The sequence below is a fragment of the Streptopelia decaocto genome (assembly GCF_964273445.1).
Source record: "Streptopelia decaocto genome assembly, chromosome: 12".
Lineage (NCBI taxonomy): Eukaryota > Metazoa > Chordata > Aves > Columbiformes > Columbidae > Streptopelia > Streptopelia decaocto.
In genome coordinates this window covers 17,835,295-17,851,604 of record NC_138667.1, presented here as the reverse complement: position 1 = coordinate 17,851,604, position 16,310 = coordinate 17,835,295, and the positions used below count along the sequence as shown (strand labels likewise).

General features: G+C 52.2%; 1 protein-coding gene across 1 annotated transcript; it reads right to left on the bottom strand.

Moving 5' to 3' along the window:
* Window positions 1-7,128: 7,128 nt before the first annotated feature.
* Window positions 7,129-15,927, bottom strand: LOC309445316 (uncharacterized protein; the record flags this gene model as incomplete). The annotated part of the gene is given in 5 exon segments (XM_082063945.1): window positions 7,129-7,185; window positions 8,261-10,689; window positions 10,692-10,713; window positions 10,716-11,094; window positions 13,424-15,927. Coding segments are annotated over 5 exon segments (5,355 nt in total). The 5' UTR covers window positions 15,892-15,927.
* Between the last annotated feature and the right edge of the window lie 383 nt (window positions 15,928-16,310).

Sequence of the window (16,310 nt, the reverse complement as noted above, 5' to 3'; positions counted from 1 at the left end):
GGCAGGACGCTGCGGCTGCGGCTCCGGCTCCAGCGCCGCTCCGCCTCAGCCAACAGCGGCACCCGGAGGCGCCGCGACGCCACCGCAGCCGCCTGATGCCCGCGCTCCCGGGGACCCGGGCTCCTCAACAGGGTTTGGTTTCTGCATCCAGCTACAGGGTCTCACTCTCTTTAGAATCGGGAAGTGCAGAAGCACGCAATTCTTAACTATTCATTTTGGCACTACTAGACGTCTAATACTGAAAAGGTTATGTGTAGCTGCAATAGAGTTTGAAAATATTACACTTGTCAAGGACTTCTATCTTCTGTGGCCTGAGTTGGCATGAAAACTAAGAAGGAAATTTGTGTGCCACAGCAATACTGTTGTTCCTCGTGCACAGTCAGAGAACTGAGGCAGAGATCTGAAAAGATGTTTGATTAGACACTCTGCAGCTTATGTATATCAGTCATAACAGAGACATGGTTTGTCCAGAACCCATGAGAAAAGGGAATCTTGGTGATAAACACTGTGTAGAGTCTGAAAGAGTCAGCAGACTGGTTTGGGTAAAGCCACGTGCCTAGTTGGAAGGCTGAGAGGCAGAGGGAAATACTGTAAGATCCGGGTGATGCTCTTTCTCATTTTCCAAACCCACTCAATCATTTCATGGCAAACCTCAGGTTTTATTCTGATTTAGAAGAACTATTAACAGTGATAGAAAATCATGAAGCCTAAAGGTAGTGGATTTGAACTCTGGCCAATGTCACAGACAAAATGTACAGACCTGACAGAGAAAAAGGAAGTGCAAACCAGCATAGGATCTTTGCCCTGTGCACATCCTAACACTGACTCCTCTTCCATCTAGAAAAACCTTTAGTGTGACAACTTGGTGGAAACTCCAAATTCCAAGGCCTGCCATAAGAATTGATCTCCCATTTCTCTCTCTGTCCCTTCATCTGGCCAGCCCACCTAAGAACAGCCTGACGAGCTGGAAGCTTTTCAATTATTTCTGATTATCAATATGCACAAGCAAAACTTCCACCTGACCTCACTGGGGCAGTTATATCAATCCTTTAGTTTTCAGCTTCTTTGCCACAACTTTGCCTTAAAAACTCATCCCTTGAGCACCTGAGAAGTCATGGAGGTCTCAAGATGTAAGGTAGGCAATTCACAGTGATTAAGAGGGGCTGCTAGGTCTCTTTTGCCCCTACTGAATGACTTTGCTAAGCTTGAGATCTTTCTTTTATCAGAACAACAAAACTCCCTGGCACCAAATCCAACCAAAGAAGACAAACCAAATACCTCCCACTGACCCACACGGGGCTGTTCATTCACTGCTGTGACACATCCAGGTCTGCGCAGTGTAGGAAGTCACACAGAAGGGCACGTAGTCTCTTAGTCCCCAAAGATATAAGAACAAACCACAGGTAGGTGGGACTAGCCAGCAAGACACTACAGTCTGCACTGTGTTCCTGAGCTTGCCAGAGGGGTATCAGGGGTGGCTGCTGCTATCCAGTAATGCTCACTCATCTTGTTTAATGCTTGCTAACCACTTTATGTAAGCAACAGGTAGGGGTGTAGGCAAGTGTTTTCCATTAAGTCCTTCTTGAAAGCAGAAGCTCAAAGATCTTGGTCGTTTCTGAATATTATGAAATTAAACCAAAACTTCCAGCTGGACCCCGTGAGGTAAATACTTGACTCCTGGAATGCCCAGATGCTTTGCCATATCTCTGCCTTGAAAATTCATTTCCCAGAGTACCTGGAAGTCACTGAGGTCTGAACCTGCAAGCAAGGCCCTGAAGTCTTAATTGGAACTACACAGTCGGAGGGTTCACTTTTGGAAATTCATCAGTTTGAGTATTTGCTGCAAAAGAACACTCACAGTTTCAGATACAAAAGAACTGTATGCAAATGAAAACCATGAAGCAAGACCTTCCAGCAAACAATGCCTGAAGGATGAGAAAATGTATTTACGACTTGGATAAAATTCTCCATCAAATCACTACAGGGAGATATACATGGCTAAAGGTTCCACACATGAATTATAAGCTGTTCTGCCCATATGTGATTGTTGGGGAAACAGAGGTGTATCAAAAAAATTGTCTCAGCAGCTAAACACCTTAAAGGTATGGGTGGAAACTGCCTGCCCAGTCTAACAATTTTAATGGATCTCTACTTTTACTGACTATCAGCAAAGCTGAGGCCCAGTTTTAGAACATGAGAAGAAACATAGAAGGAACAGGAAACTTAGAGAAGTGAGGTTAATATTTCAGTGTGTCAACTGTAGTAGGTACACAAGAAAGGTACCTAGTTGGTAAGATGTACATGGCACATCACAGAGGAGTTTACAGCAAAGACCATAGCCACAGTTCCTCCAAGGGATTTCTTTAGACAATAAGAAAATGAAAATGCACAGAATCACAACCAGGGGACCAATTTAACAAGTAGGAGAAAAGGATCCTTTAAACATCCCTTTAAGACATTTCATAATATAGCACAGTGAATTCTTCTAACTGACTTGTCTCTTTGCAAACCAAATGCTTCAGTGTGTGCCGCCATCACACGATAAGGAAGGTAACTTTGAAGACAGACACCATTAAAGAAATGTTGCACATACAACTTCTGATGCAGAATGAGGATCGCAACATTTATGCATACAGGGAGACTTCCTCGCTCACCACACTCATTTCAAGAAATAGAAAATGTTCTAAGGTCACAAGCAACATGCAGCTCAGTTGTTAGTATCAGCTCAAAACTCCATCATGCACATAAGCAGCTTAGAAGACATGTGACTCTGAAACCATTACTGCAATGTTTGCCTTTATGTCCAATGATTACCATTGACAAGAAAAGTTGTACTGGACATGATAGTGCATAAAATTAGTACCTTCCTTGCCCCAACTTGAAATAATAAGACCAAACCCAGAAATTCCTGAAGAAAATACACTCCCATTCCCTACATTCACAGCACTTCTAATGCTGATGAAACACCACCAGTCACTTCATAGGAGCAAGAGCCATTAATAATATGTGAAGGCTAGTCAAGGCTGGGGAAAGCTTAATACAAAGAGGATGAAATTGTACATCACAGTCTTACAAGCACATGTATCTGGAAAAGGGACATTTCACACAGCAAATACTAGAAATAGTACCCCGGAGTCACTTTTACACTCCCATGTCTATTACTTACAGAATAACTTGTCACAAGATTGTCATCCTCTTTCAGGAATGCGGGAAAAAGGCTGTATGCTGGACATCTTGTCCAGGAAGAGACTGTGAGGGAGAGTATCAAAGGCTTTACTGAAATCCAAAAAGATCACATTGACAGGCTTCCCTTGGTCATCTAGGTGGGTAACCTTGTCATGGAATGAAATTAAGTTTGTTAAGCAGGACTTTCCCCTCATGAACTCATGCTGGCTGGGACCAATGACTGTGTTGTTGTTCAGATGTTTTTTGATAAATTCCAGAACAATCTTCTCCATGATTTTGCCAGGAACAGAAGTGAGGCTGACAGGCCTGTAGTTGTCAGGGTCATCCCTGTTGCCCTTCATGTAGATTGGGAAAATGCCAGCTCAAAGTCATCTGAGACCTCTACAGATTCCAAGGAGTGTTGAAAAAAACCACTGAGGTCTCGCAATAACATCAACCAGCTCTTTAAGTACTTTTGGATGAATCACATCAGGCCAAATTGACTTGTAGGGATCTAGCTGGAATAGCAAATCCTATACAAATTCTGGACTGACTGGGAGTTTATTGTTCTTGCAGCCATGGTTTTCTGACCCAGACTTATTGGGGCTCCCAAGTCCATCTTCAGTGTTGAAGACAGAGATGAAGTAAGCATTAAATATCTCAGCTTCGTCTACGTTTCTGTTAATAAGCTGACCACGCTCATAATGGACCAATGTAATTTCTTGTTTGCCTTTTTTATTGTCCTTGACCATACTGGCCAGCTTCAATTCTAATTGAGCTTTGGTAGCGTGAATTTCTTCCCTACAGTGGTGAGCAGCACTGTATATACATGGGGCCATTAACAGTCAATTTTCTCATCCTACTCAAGAATATGGGCAGTCAGGAAGACATCTGACCCTGTTTCCATTTGCTAGTAATGCAACACATCCATTCAGAAGAGCTAATACTGTCAGGAAAAAGAGTATTACACATGTCAGAGGACAAAGAGAGAAACAATCTGGTGTGTGATAAAGAAACCATGCCTTGCTCCAGTGAAACTCAAGCCAGTAGCAGCTCCACATTTCCTCCCCACCACACTGTCTATGATACTGAGCAATGATCCCACGTTCACCTCTCCAGAGCAAAAGCCACCACTACACAGCGCATTCCTGATAGAAGCTTTGCCTTCCTTGTAACCAAACCTCCTTATACAGGAAGCAACAAAATGCAGTGGGGAGAGGGCAGAGAAGGAGCAGACAGATGGTGTGTACACGAACTGCACCTGCACTCAGACAACTAGAACAGATGTGACCTTCCCCATTTGATCAGATACCCTGAGGTCGAGCTATAGCTCATGACAAGCAAGGGAAAAGTTAAAAACACAGAAAAGTTAAGGGATCAGTTGGAATAATGTTTCTTAGGCCAAAGTTATTGAGCAGAAGCAACTCAAATTGCATGGTACTCCATTAGATACATGCTTGTGTTAAGCAAGACAAGCAAGGAAATGATCATCGGTTCTTCTCTAGCCACCCACACAGAGCTCCCCTGACTTCTCTCCAACTCTACACAACTTGCACGTTTGCTTCTGACCTTCTCAGAATTGGCAAAGACATGACATGAGAGGATAATGAACTACGATCGCACCAGGAAGGCAGGTACATTTGTCTCCTCACCACCATTCTGAGCAGAAACTGAAGGATTCCAAAGCACACAAATGAAAAATGACAAAAGTAAAAGAGGACTGGTCATCCAACAGAGACTGGGTCATCAGTTTAATGGCTTAGTGGGAATCTCCTGTCTTTTATCACACGTGCAGTTCCACAGAGATGCAACTTCTACTTGAGATCATGTTTACATGTATTCCCCTCTGACAATAACATAAAACAAAGCTATCCTCCCATCTCATCCCTTTCACACTCACAGTAGCATGAATACGAGGAACAAACAAACAGTGCATTGTGAGATGAAGCTATGTTGATCATTACAGACAAGCGAAATAAGGAAGTATTAGAAGAGAAAGCATTGTCAGAGAAAATCACTAGGAGGACTTCAAAGACTTCACTACGCTCATTGAAATTCATCCCTGAGAGAACCTGGAAGTTGTTGAGGTCTCAAGCTGCAAGTGTGGCCCTAGAGTGTCACTCTGGACTACATTGCTGGGGGTTTCATTTTAAGAAACAGTCATCAGCTTTCAGCAGTTCTTCTAATATGTGGCCTACTCAGTTCCCACAGGTAGGGTGCCATATGTGTAAAACGCTTCGTTCTCAAGCTCAGTCTTTTGAGAAAGGAGAACAGATTATCTTTTAGCTTCTGCTTCATTTTTTTCACAACTAAATTTATGTTTTAGGTGGCTGAACGAAGTATTTGCTGCAAACCAACACACTTTTAAATGCAAAACACTGTCCAGAAATGGGGAAAATTAACCATGAACTTCCAGGAGACAAAGGCCTGAAAGAAGGTCTATGTACAACTGTGAACTAACTCTACATCACAAAGTTCCAGGGACACAAAGATAAATAGAGGAGACACTTTATCATTAGAGAACTACCATTAACTTTCAGGACAAGGAATTCAGGATCACAGCAAAAATGGCGCAGGCCTTGCCACCAGACATGAAATCAAACCATTGCTCAGAAAAAAACCACACTGACTCAACCATTTTCCTGGTTTGAATCCATCTACACACCCTCCTTGCTCTGCATTCACAGCCTTTAGTTGAACCACAGACAATATCCAGTGTTTTGACTGTATGGCAGCCACAGGTGAAAGAGCATTTCATTCAGGGACATTCAGAGTGTTTGTCTTGGCAGCTGACCACTTTCAAGGTATGGATGGAAACTGCTTCTCCAGCTCAACAACTGAAGAGAGCTTTTAATGTTTTCAGGGTTACCATCCACGATGAGGCCCAGCTCTAGAACTGGACAACAAACAAGGCAAGAACGGGAAACTTGCAGAAGTGAAGGAATCATAGCATAATGTTTCAGATTATGTCAACTATAGTAGATATACAAGAAAGGCATCTAGTTGGTAAAAAGAACACAGGAGTCTCACACAGAATTTCACACCACAGACCCTGGTCACAGTTCCTCAATATAATGACCCTGCTCATCACACTAATTCGAAGAAACATTAAATGTTCTCACATGCATAAGTGACATGAAGCTCCAATAAAGACCCAGTCATCCAAGTATCAGCTCAAAGACACCATCATCCCTATTCACCACATGAGTAATTTGGAAGGTTCACGATGCTCAAATTTTACTATAACGGTGTATGGGTGATAACTGCCACTCACAGAAAACAGAAAAGAGATGAATGCTCAACTCAGCCAGCTAGAATCTGATAAAACCACCAAACGAGCACACCTTCTTCACAGTACTTATGTAATTTATAATTTCGATTTTGGTTAGTACCTCCCCACGTTTCCACCCCCTTTCCAGCATTCACACATGGTTACACAATGATTTTCTTGTACTATGTATGCTCATGGGTTAGGGTCCTGTTTCGGACAGGAGTCTTCTCATCGGTGGATGTGATCTTTAGTATTAGAATGAGCTTACAATGAACAAAGTTAATCTAAAGGACACTCTGACAGTTTTAAGATATATGCTAAAGAATCTCAACTAATTACACATGTTCCAGGATGTTCAAACTGCAAGGAGAGGAACTCCCTCAGCTCAGTCTATGTTTAGGGAGCAGACTGACCCGATACTGGTCCACTGCTTATATATTCTTAGGGTAGTAATTGCTGACAGGATTTAAACATCCTCAGGTTCGTAATTACTGAAAGGATACATCTCTTTACTTCCTAACGACTACAATGTCTTGTCATGCCCAGGCACATCCAGCTTCGTTTGAAATAAATCAACCAAATCAACAGAAATCGACAAAAAAAAACTATCTCCCGTTTCCTCCAATACCCCTTCACTCGCAGCCACCTAGACACTCTAAAATAGGCACAACTTGTACGAAACTCTTGCTTCTTCATAACAGCCAGGCATACACCGACAAGGGGCCACTTGTTGCCCATTCCTCCACCCGCTACAAAAACATGGCAGCAGAAACCAATACAGAGACATTTCGTTTTTCATCCACGTAATCATGGAGAAACAGAAAGGCTGAGAAGCGTGGAAAGGATGAGCAGCTATGTTCTACACGGGGACCATAATGTTCCGTTTCAAGACACACATCATTCTCAATAAATCGTTAAGAAGAGCTAACAATTACAGGAAAAAAAAAAAAAGGTATGACACGTCAGGGGGCAAAATAATACAGACAATACAGACAAAAGCCCCACTCTGATGAAACCAAAGGCAGAAGAAGTGTAACTTCTTCTGCCTCCCACACGAGTTGCGACGCTGAGGAACACTCCCACGTTCACCTCCCCGGAGTAAGAGGCACCAGCACACAGCGCGCTGCCGAACGAAGCTTTGCCTTCCCTGTAACCAAACCTTCCTACGCGGGATGCAGCAGAATTCGGCGGGGAAAGTGCAGAGAAGCAGCAGAGGGCGGTCATTGGAACTCACCGGGGGAGCGGCAGGGTCCTCCCCGAGCAGCGGCGCGGAGAAAGGGCAGTATGGACCAATACAGAGACATTTGGTTTCTCATGCACATTATCAAGGAAAAATAAAAAGGCTGAGAAGAGTAGAAACGATGAGCAGCTCAGTTCTACATGGAAGCCTTAATATTGCCTATTAAGATACTCTGATCTTACTCAAGCACATGTGCTGTCGGAAAAACATCTGACCCGGCTAATAACGCAAAATTCCATTTGCTAATAACGCAATACAACAATTAAAACAATATTACACATCTAAGGGGGCAAAACGAGAAACGACCTGACGCCTAAAACAGGCAAAAGGCCCTGCTTTAACGAAATTAAAGATAACAGCAATCCTAATTCTCCGGCCTCCCACACAAGCAGTGATGTTGAGTGACGATCCCACGTTCATCTCCCCAGAGCAAGAGCCACCAGCTCACAGCGCGTTTCCGGACGAAGGTTGCTTTCCCTGTAACCAAACCTCACTACGCGGGACGCAGCAGAAGGCAGAAGAAAAAAGGCACATAAGTAGTAAACGGGAAGCGTCGCAGAAAAAGGGCGGCCATTGGAACTCACCGGGGGAGCGGCGGGGTCCTCCCCGAGCAGCGGCGCGGGCTCGGCGGGCGGCGGGCGGGCCGGGAGGGTGTCGCAGCAGCTGGCGCCCGAGAAGCGGAGCTGGCTCTTGCGCGAGTCGGCCGTGAGCGACACCTCGTGCGAGTAGGAGTGCAGGAAGGCGCGGACGCCGTCGATGCCCACGAAGTGCGAGGCCGGCACGCCGCGCAAGGCGCCGCTGCCCGCCGCCAGCAGCTGCGAGCGGCGCCAGCGCCGCAGGCGCAGCGCCAGCAGCAGCAGCAGGAAGGCGAGGAAGAGGCAGGACACGGCCGCCACGGCCAGCACCAGCCAGCGCGTCAGGCTGCCGGCCGGCTCGCCCGGCGCCGCCGCCGATGCCGCGCTGCCCAGCTCGGCCAGCAGCTCGCCCACGCTCTCGGCCAGCACCACCGTCAGCGTGGCCGTGGCCGACAGCGCCGGCCGCCCGTGGTCCTTCACCACCACCACCAGGCTCTGCCGCGCCGCGTCGCGGGCCAGCGGGAAGCGCGCCGTGCGCACCTCGCCGCTGTGCAGCCCCATGCGGAACAACCCCGGCTCCGTCGCCTTGGCCAGCTCGTACGACAGCCACGCGTTCTGCCCCGCGTCCGCGTCCACCGCCACCACCTTGGCCACCAGCGCGCCGGGCTCCGCCGAGCGCGGCGCCAGCTCCACGCCCGCCCAGCCCGCGCCCGCCGCAAGCGGCACCGCCGGCGGGTACAGCACCTGCGGCGCGTTGTCGTTCTCGTCCACGATCACCAGCCGCACCGACACGTTGCTGCTCAGCGCCGGCGCGCCGCCGTCCTCCGCCCGCACCCACAGCCCCACCTCGCGCACCTCCTCGTAGTCGAACGAGCGCAGCGCGTACAGCGCGCCCGTCTCCGCCTCCACCGACACGTACGACGACAGCGGCGCGCCCCGCACACGCCCCTCCCCCAGCCGGTACCGCACGCGCGCGTTCTGCCCCCAGTCCGCGTCCCACGCCCGCACCCTCAGCACCAGCGCGCCCGCCGCATTGTTCTCGGGCACACGGGCGCTGTAGCGCGCCTCCGCGAACACCGGCGCGTTGTCGTTCACGTCCAGCACCCGCAGCCACAGCACCGCGCTGCTCCACAGCGCCGGTGACCCGCCGTCCGCCGCCCGCACAGTCACATTGTACTCTGACACCTGCTCCCGGTCCAGCTCCTCAGCAGTGACCATGCGGTAGTAGTCCTCGAAGGACTTCTCCAGCCGGAACGGGAGGTTCTTAGCGATGCTGCACCGCACCTCGCCGTTCGGCCCCGAGTCCCTGTCCTGCACTTGCAGCAAGGCCACCACGGTCCCCGACGGGGCATCTTCAGAGATCTCATTCAGAGCCGACTGTGTCAAAATGTGGGGCGCGTTGTCATTAACGTCTGTCACGGAGATTACGACTTTGGTGGTATCAGAAAGGTCTCCTCCGTCTCGAGCCTGCACCTCCAGTACATGTGAAGATAATTCTTCAAAGTCCAAATTGTCCTTCAGGGATATTTCTCCTGTCTCAGCGTTCATATTGAAAATCTGCGATGCCCGGACTGAAATTGTATGGAAACTGTATATCACGTACCCGTTGAGCCCCTCGTCGGTGTCAGTGGCGATGACAGTGACCAGCGTGGAGCCCACGGGCACGTCCTCCGGCACACGCACCGTGTACTCCGCCTGGCTGAACACGGGCGCGTTGTCGTTGGCGTCCAGCACCGCCACGCGGATCCGCGCCGTGCCCGTCCGCGCCGGCTCGCCGCCGTCGCTCGCCCTCAGCACCAGCTCGTGAAACGCCGCCTCCTCCCGGTCCAGCGCCTTCGCCAGCACCAGCTCGGGACGCTGATCCCCGTCGGGGCCCGTCTGCACGGCCAGCGAGAAGTGCTCGTCGCCGCTTAGCTCGTAGCTCTGCACAGAATTCGTTCCTGAGTCCGGGTCATGAGCCTTGATCAGGGGAAACCGTGACCTCGGGGCTGTCGTCTCGCTTATTCTGAGGTCTTTTTCTTCCTCTCGGAAACTGGGGGCGTTGTCGTTAATGTCCGTGATCTCCACTTCGATTCCGTAAACCTTCATTTCACCCTCCACTACCACGCCAGATCGCAGCATGCATCGGTGTACATTCTCGCAGAGTTGCTCTCTGTCTATCCTCTCCGCTGTCACTAGATGTCCCGTTTTCCCGTGCAGAGCAAAATACGGTGTCCTACCTTTGTCCAGGATGCGGACGCCGCTGTCGCTGAGCGCCGGCAGCTGCAGCCCCAGGTCCTTGGCCACGTCGCCCACGAACGAGCCTTTCGGCATCTCCTCCGGAATCGAGTAGCGGAGCTGGCCCCAAGCCACCTCCCACGCCGCCACCAGCGCGCCCCACAGCAGGGCTCGCTCCTGCCGGTCCCAGCGCCTCCCCGCCGCCCACATCTCCGCCGCGTCCCGCCGGCACCGCACCAACTTCGGCAGCTCCTCGTCGCCGCCTCTTGCTTCGGCACCTTTCGAACGCTCCCAGTCGCTGCCGCCGGTCCCTCCGCCTCGCTGCAGCACGGCTCCGCACCGCGGGGACTCTCGTAGACCGCCCGGACGCCGAGCCAGCGAGCGAGCCGGGCCGCAGCGGGCGGGGCTGCCTGCAGCGCTCCGGCGTTCTTCTCGCTCCTCCTCGGTCAACAGCGGTGCCCGCAGCCTCCTCCCGGCACTGCAGCCACCGAGCGCTGCCCAGCGCTGCCCGCCCGGCATGTCCCACCCACAGCTCGCGGACACGGGACAGTCGCCACGGAGACATCGCTTCCCTCCGGCAGTGATCTTTTGCGTCGGCTTTTCTCCACCCGAGCTCTTCTCTTACACTCGCGGTGATCACAACCAGGGAGAAGGTAGAGGATTCCCGTGGTCGCCGTATTCAGTACGGAGTGGTCGACCGCACAGGAAAAATGACCGAATTTGCCTATATATGTAAAATAAAATATGACGCGTAGAATATTACAAAGCTTATCCCAGTAGTCTTAATGCGCCATCTCCTCCACGAATTGCACAGCTTGTTATAGGTGTCGTCCTTGAATGACTTTCTCTTACCCTTTCTGCAGATCAAAGGTACATCATACAGACCCATTAGTTCCCCACATCCCTACCAATAGAGGAAAGCAGCAGTGCCAAGTCCCTAAGCACCACACATATACATCTGTTTATACGTCCTGAGATGGTGACTCAGCCACTTCCCTGGACAGCCTGTTCCTGACAACCCTTTCACTAAATAATTATTTCCTAATATACAATGCAAACCTCCCCTGATGAAACTTGGAAACATTTACTCTCGTTCTATTGCTTGTTACTTGGGAGAAGAGACCAGCACCCACTTTGCTACAACTTTCTTTCAGGTAGCCGTAGAGAGTGATAAGGTCTCCCTTCAGCTTCCTTTTCTCCAGGCTCAATAACCACAGTTATCTCAGCCACTCCTCATGAGACTTGTGCCCTAGATGCTTCACCAGCTTCGTTGTAGTGAGGGGCCCATAACTTAACACAGTAATGTTATGTTATATGTTATGTCATGTCATGTCACTGAACACAGTGCTATTTATACTTCATTGAAATATTCCTTGCTAATAACGATATACATAAAATATTTTTTCTTATTTTATGCAAAACCACAATCCACACCATGATTTTTTGTCATGCCTAATGCCCGGTACAAGGGTAACAAAAGAGAACAGGTTCTGAAATACAAACCGTGATATTTATGCTCCCGAGGAACCAGAGAGATCAGGCTCAATATCATATCAGGGTTCAAGCAGCAGGAACCCTTCTTTAATAGCTGGAACGACTGGGGAAGGGGCTTTTCTATTGTCAGAAATAATGATGTAAAGGATTGCAACTTGTTCATAAAATATTCGCCTGATCCTTGAGTTTTTATGTTGATAGGACAACTTTTAAACAAAATACTCCAGGTCACAGCAGGACTACGTGGACCAAGTGCCTAATCGCTGTCATTTTCTATATCTCTTTGTCTCTTTAGATGTGTTCTCAGGGTGAGTATAGCTTCTCCTAGTAAAACAGACAGACATAACAAGGATTGCAGAAAGTTGCAGAGAGACTTAATTCCACGTAATCAACCAGGACCAAGAACCCCTGTTGGGAAAAGGCAATCGAAAAGAGCACAGGGCCTGAAATAATAATGCGATATTTTTCCTTGAGATCTCATTGTACACCTTCACCTGTGTATGAAAGACAGATCGGGAAGGGTGAAAAAGAGGGACCTACCATCCAAAAAGGAATAAGGAGGAAAAACAAACAAACATATATATATAATCATAGATAGATAGATAGATAGATAGATACACAAATACATATGTATATATGTATATATAAAAAAGTAATTGCAAACAGAAAAAATGCCTTGACGAATTTTACCTGTCACATTTGTGCTACCTTTTCTGCAGAAGCCTCACACCAGAAGACTGGCGACAGTCTCCTCTTCATCAAGGAGAAACAACCCATAACTTCTCCTTTCATGGAGAAAGCACGCACGTTTCAGGAAAGAAACACCTCTAACACCAAGCGTCAATTTCAGTCTCGCGACACCATCATGTCGAATCAGTGGATCTCATTCTACGTATCAAGGATCCGTCATAACCTTTAAAATTGGAAATAACTGCACTAAGAACTGGGAAAAATCTTGCGTGGATAATGTTTACCTGTCCCATCGATGCTGCCATTTCTGCAGCATCCTTGTTCCAAAACCCGATAAAACACACGGAGGAAGAGGGGAACATTCAATAGGGAGGAACTATCTGTAATTTCGCCACTCATGGAGCTACACGCACCTTTCCTTTGGCAAAACAACGGTTTTGCATCCAGGTGCAAGTACATCAGGTTGGGGGAAAAACGATGAGAAAGAAGAAATCTCTAACATAAAGCGTTCATCACATTTTTCATCTTGCCCAGTCATTAATTTACCGCGTTACTAACTCCTATGAGAGTAGTAGTTAACACCTCTCAGTCGAACATGGAAGCACCAAAGAACTGATAACTGATGCCACGAGCTGCCTGCTTTGAGCGGGAGGGGGGTATTTGGATTATTCATTTCTTGACGGAGACATAGACCAGCACTCCTCATTCTCACCACTCGTGAAAACCCAGGGGAAACATGGAAGAAGGTTCAGAAAAGGTCAAGGAAAATACCGACAGAGCGTGGGCTTACAGACCTGCGGTGCGTCGGGGTCGGCGGGCGGCTCTCCCGCGCCGGCACTGCTGCTCGGGCTCCTCTTCCCGCTGGGCTCCCCGCCCAGAAGCTCCTCCGCGGGCAGGCTGGGCAGCGGCGGCGGCAGCCAAGCGGCCTCGGCCACGGCGCGGCCCGGCGCCACGCACAGGTTGTAGGAGTAGGGCAAAGTGCCCTCGCAGAAGTCGGCCGGGAAGGCGGCGCCGGCCACGGACAAGCGCTGCGCGCCCAGGCAGCGCAGGACGGCGGGCGGCCCGGCCCGGCGCAGCCGCGCCAGCACGGCCAGCGCCACGCTCAGCAGGAACAGCGCGGACAGCAGCGCCAGCGCCAGCACCAGGTAGAACTGCAGCTCCGCCGCCGACTCGCCGCCCGCCGCCCGCTCGCTCAGCTCCGGCAGCGCCTCCTGCAAGCTCTCGGCCAGCACCACGTGCAGCGTGGCCGTGGCCGACAGCGCCGGCTGCCCGTGGTCCTTCACCACGGCCACCAGCCGCTGCTTGGCCGCGTCCCTCTCCGACACGGCCCGCGCCGTGCGCACCTCGCCGCTGTGCAGCCCCACGCGGAACAGCGCCGGCTCCGCCGCCTGCACCAGCTCGTACGACAGCCACGCGTTGCGCCCCGCGTCCGCGTCCACCGCCACCACCTTGGCCACCAGGTACCCGGCCTCGGCCGAACGCGGCACCACCTCGAACGGCTCCAGCGCCGGCGCCGACCCCGGCACTCTGTCTCCCGCTTCCGGCACCGGCCAGAGCACCCGCGGCGCGTTGTCGTTGCGGTCCAGCACGAAGACGCGCACCGTCGCCGTCGAGCTCCGCGCCGGCTCCCCGCCGTCCTGCGCCCGCACGACCACGGCGAACTCGCGGCACTGCTCGTAGTCGAAGGAGCGCTGCGCGTACAGCGCGCCGCTCCGCGCCTCCACCGACACGTACGCCGCCGCGTCCGCCGGGCCCGCGCTGCTGCCCGCGAGCCAGTAGCTCACGCGCCCGTTTGCACCCGCGTCCGCGTCCCGCGCAAGTACGCGCAGTATCGGCGCACCCGCCGCGTTGTTCTCTGCCACGTAGGCGCTGTAGGCGGCCTCCTCGAACACCGGCGCGTTGTCGTTCACGTCCGACACCTCCAGCACCAGCGCCGTGCTGTTCGACAGCGACGGCCGGCCTCGGTCCCTGGCCACCACCGTCACCCGGTGCTCGGCCGCCTGCTCCCGGTCCAGGGCACCCGCCGTCACCACCTTATACGAGCCGCCCGACGACGACTCAAGTGATAGCGGCGCCTCACCCGACAGCTCACACGACACCTCCCCGTTCTCCCCCGAATCCCGGTCCCACGCTTTCAGAAGCGCCACCACCGTGCCGGCTGGCGCGTCCTCGGACACCGGGCTCGACACCGACAGTATCGTGATTTCGGGAGTGTTGTCGTTCTCGTCTGTGATATTTATCTCCACCTTGCAGTGAACAGTGAGACCGCCGCCGTCCCTCGCCTCCAGACCGAAGCTGTATTTGCTCTTCTCCTCGAAATCGAGGGGTCCCGCCGTCCTGATCTCGCCGCTCTCACTGTCGACATTGAACAAATTGCGGATGCCATCCGGGACGTTGCCGAAGGAGTAGGACACCCGCCCGTTCGAGCCCGCGTCCGCATCCGTGGCTTGCACCCGCAGCACCAGCGACCCCGCCGGCACATTCTCCTGCACTCGCGCCTCGTAGACGATCTTACTGAACACGGGCGCGTTGTCGTTGGCGTCAGTCACGTTGATGCGAATCTGGACAGTCCCGGACCTCACGGGGTCCCCACCATCCACCGCTACCAGCACCAGCTGGAAGGAGCTCTGCTTCTCCCGGTCCAACGCTCTCTCCAGCACCAGTTCCGGCTGTTTGCTTCCATCTGGGTTCTCCTTCACGGCCAGAGTGAAGGCCGGGCTGTCAGTGAGCTGGTAAGTCAGCAGTGAGTTGCTGCCCACGTCCGCGTCTCGGGCCATCTCCAGAGGAAAACGAGCACCTGGAAGAGTCAGCTCAGCAATCTCGAGGTCGAGAGCCGCCTTGCTGAAGGCCGGGGAGTTGTCGTTGACGTCCTGGATGGCCACCTCGATGTGGAAAACGTTGAGTGGGTTCTGCACCAGCGCCTCGAAACTGACGGAGCAGGTCGCTGCCTCGCCGCACATCTCCTCCCGGTCCAGCCGCTCGCTCACGTACAGGTTCCCGTTCTCCCCGCTCACCGTGAAGTATTGCTTGTTCGCGCTGAGCCGCAGCTTGCGTGCCGGCAGGTCCGCCGGGCTCAGCCCCAGGTCCCGCGCCAGCGGCCCCACCAGCGACCCTCTGCTCAGCTCCTCGGGGATGGTGTAACGGAGCCGCTCCGCCGCCGCCGGCCAGCACAAGCCCAGCAGCAAAGCGGGCAGCAGCACTCGCCCGCCTCCTCGCTTCTGCCTCTGCCCGCTCGCCATTCTCGGCAGCTCTTGCAGCGCTCCTCCCTCCAGCCGCTGCTCTGCCTCCTTCCAGCCCCTTTTCCAAAAAGCGCAGGGGCCGCCGGAGGTCAGCGAGCAATGTGGGCGCCGGCTCGGACGCTGCTGCTCCCCAATCCGTGCCGCCTCTCGCCGCTGCTGCCAGTGCCGCTGTCGCTCTGGCCGGCGCCGGGCGAGCGAGCAGCTTGCGGGGGCAGGACGCTGCGGCGGATCCGGCTGCGGCTCCGGCTCCAGCGCCGCTCCGCCTCGGCCAACAGCGGCACCTGGAGGCGCCGCGACGTCACCGCAGCCGCCTGATGCCCGCGTTCCCGAGGGACCCGGACTTGTCACCGGGGTTCGATGCCTACACTCGCCTTCGGGTCTCGCTTTCATTAGAATTAAAAAGTGCAAAAGTTCTCGCT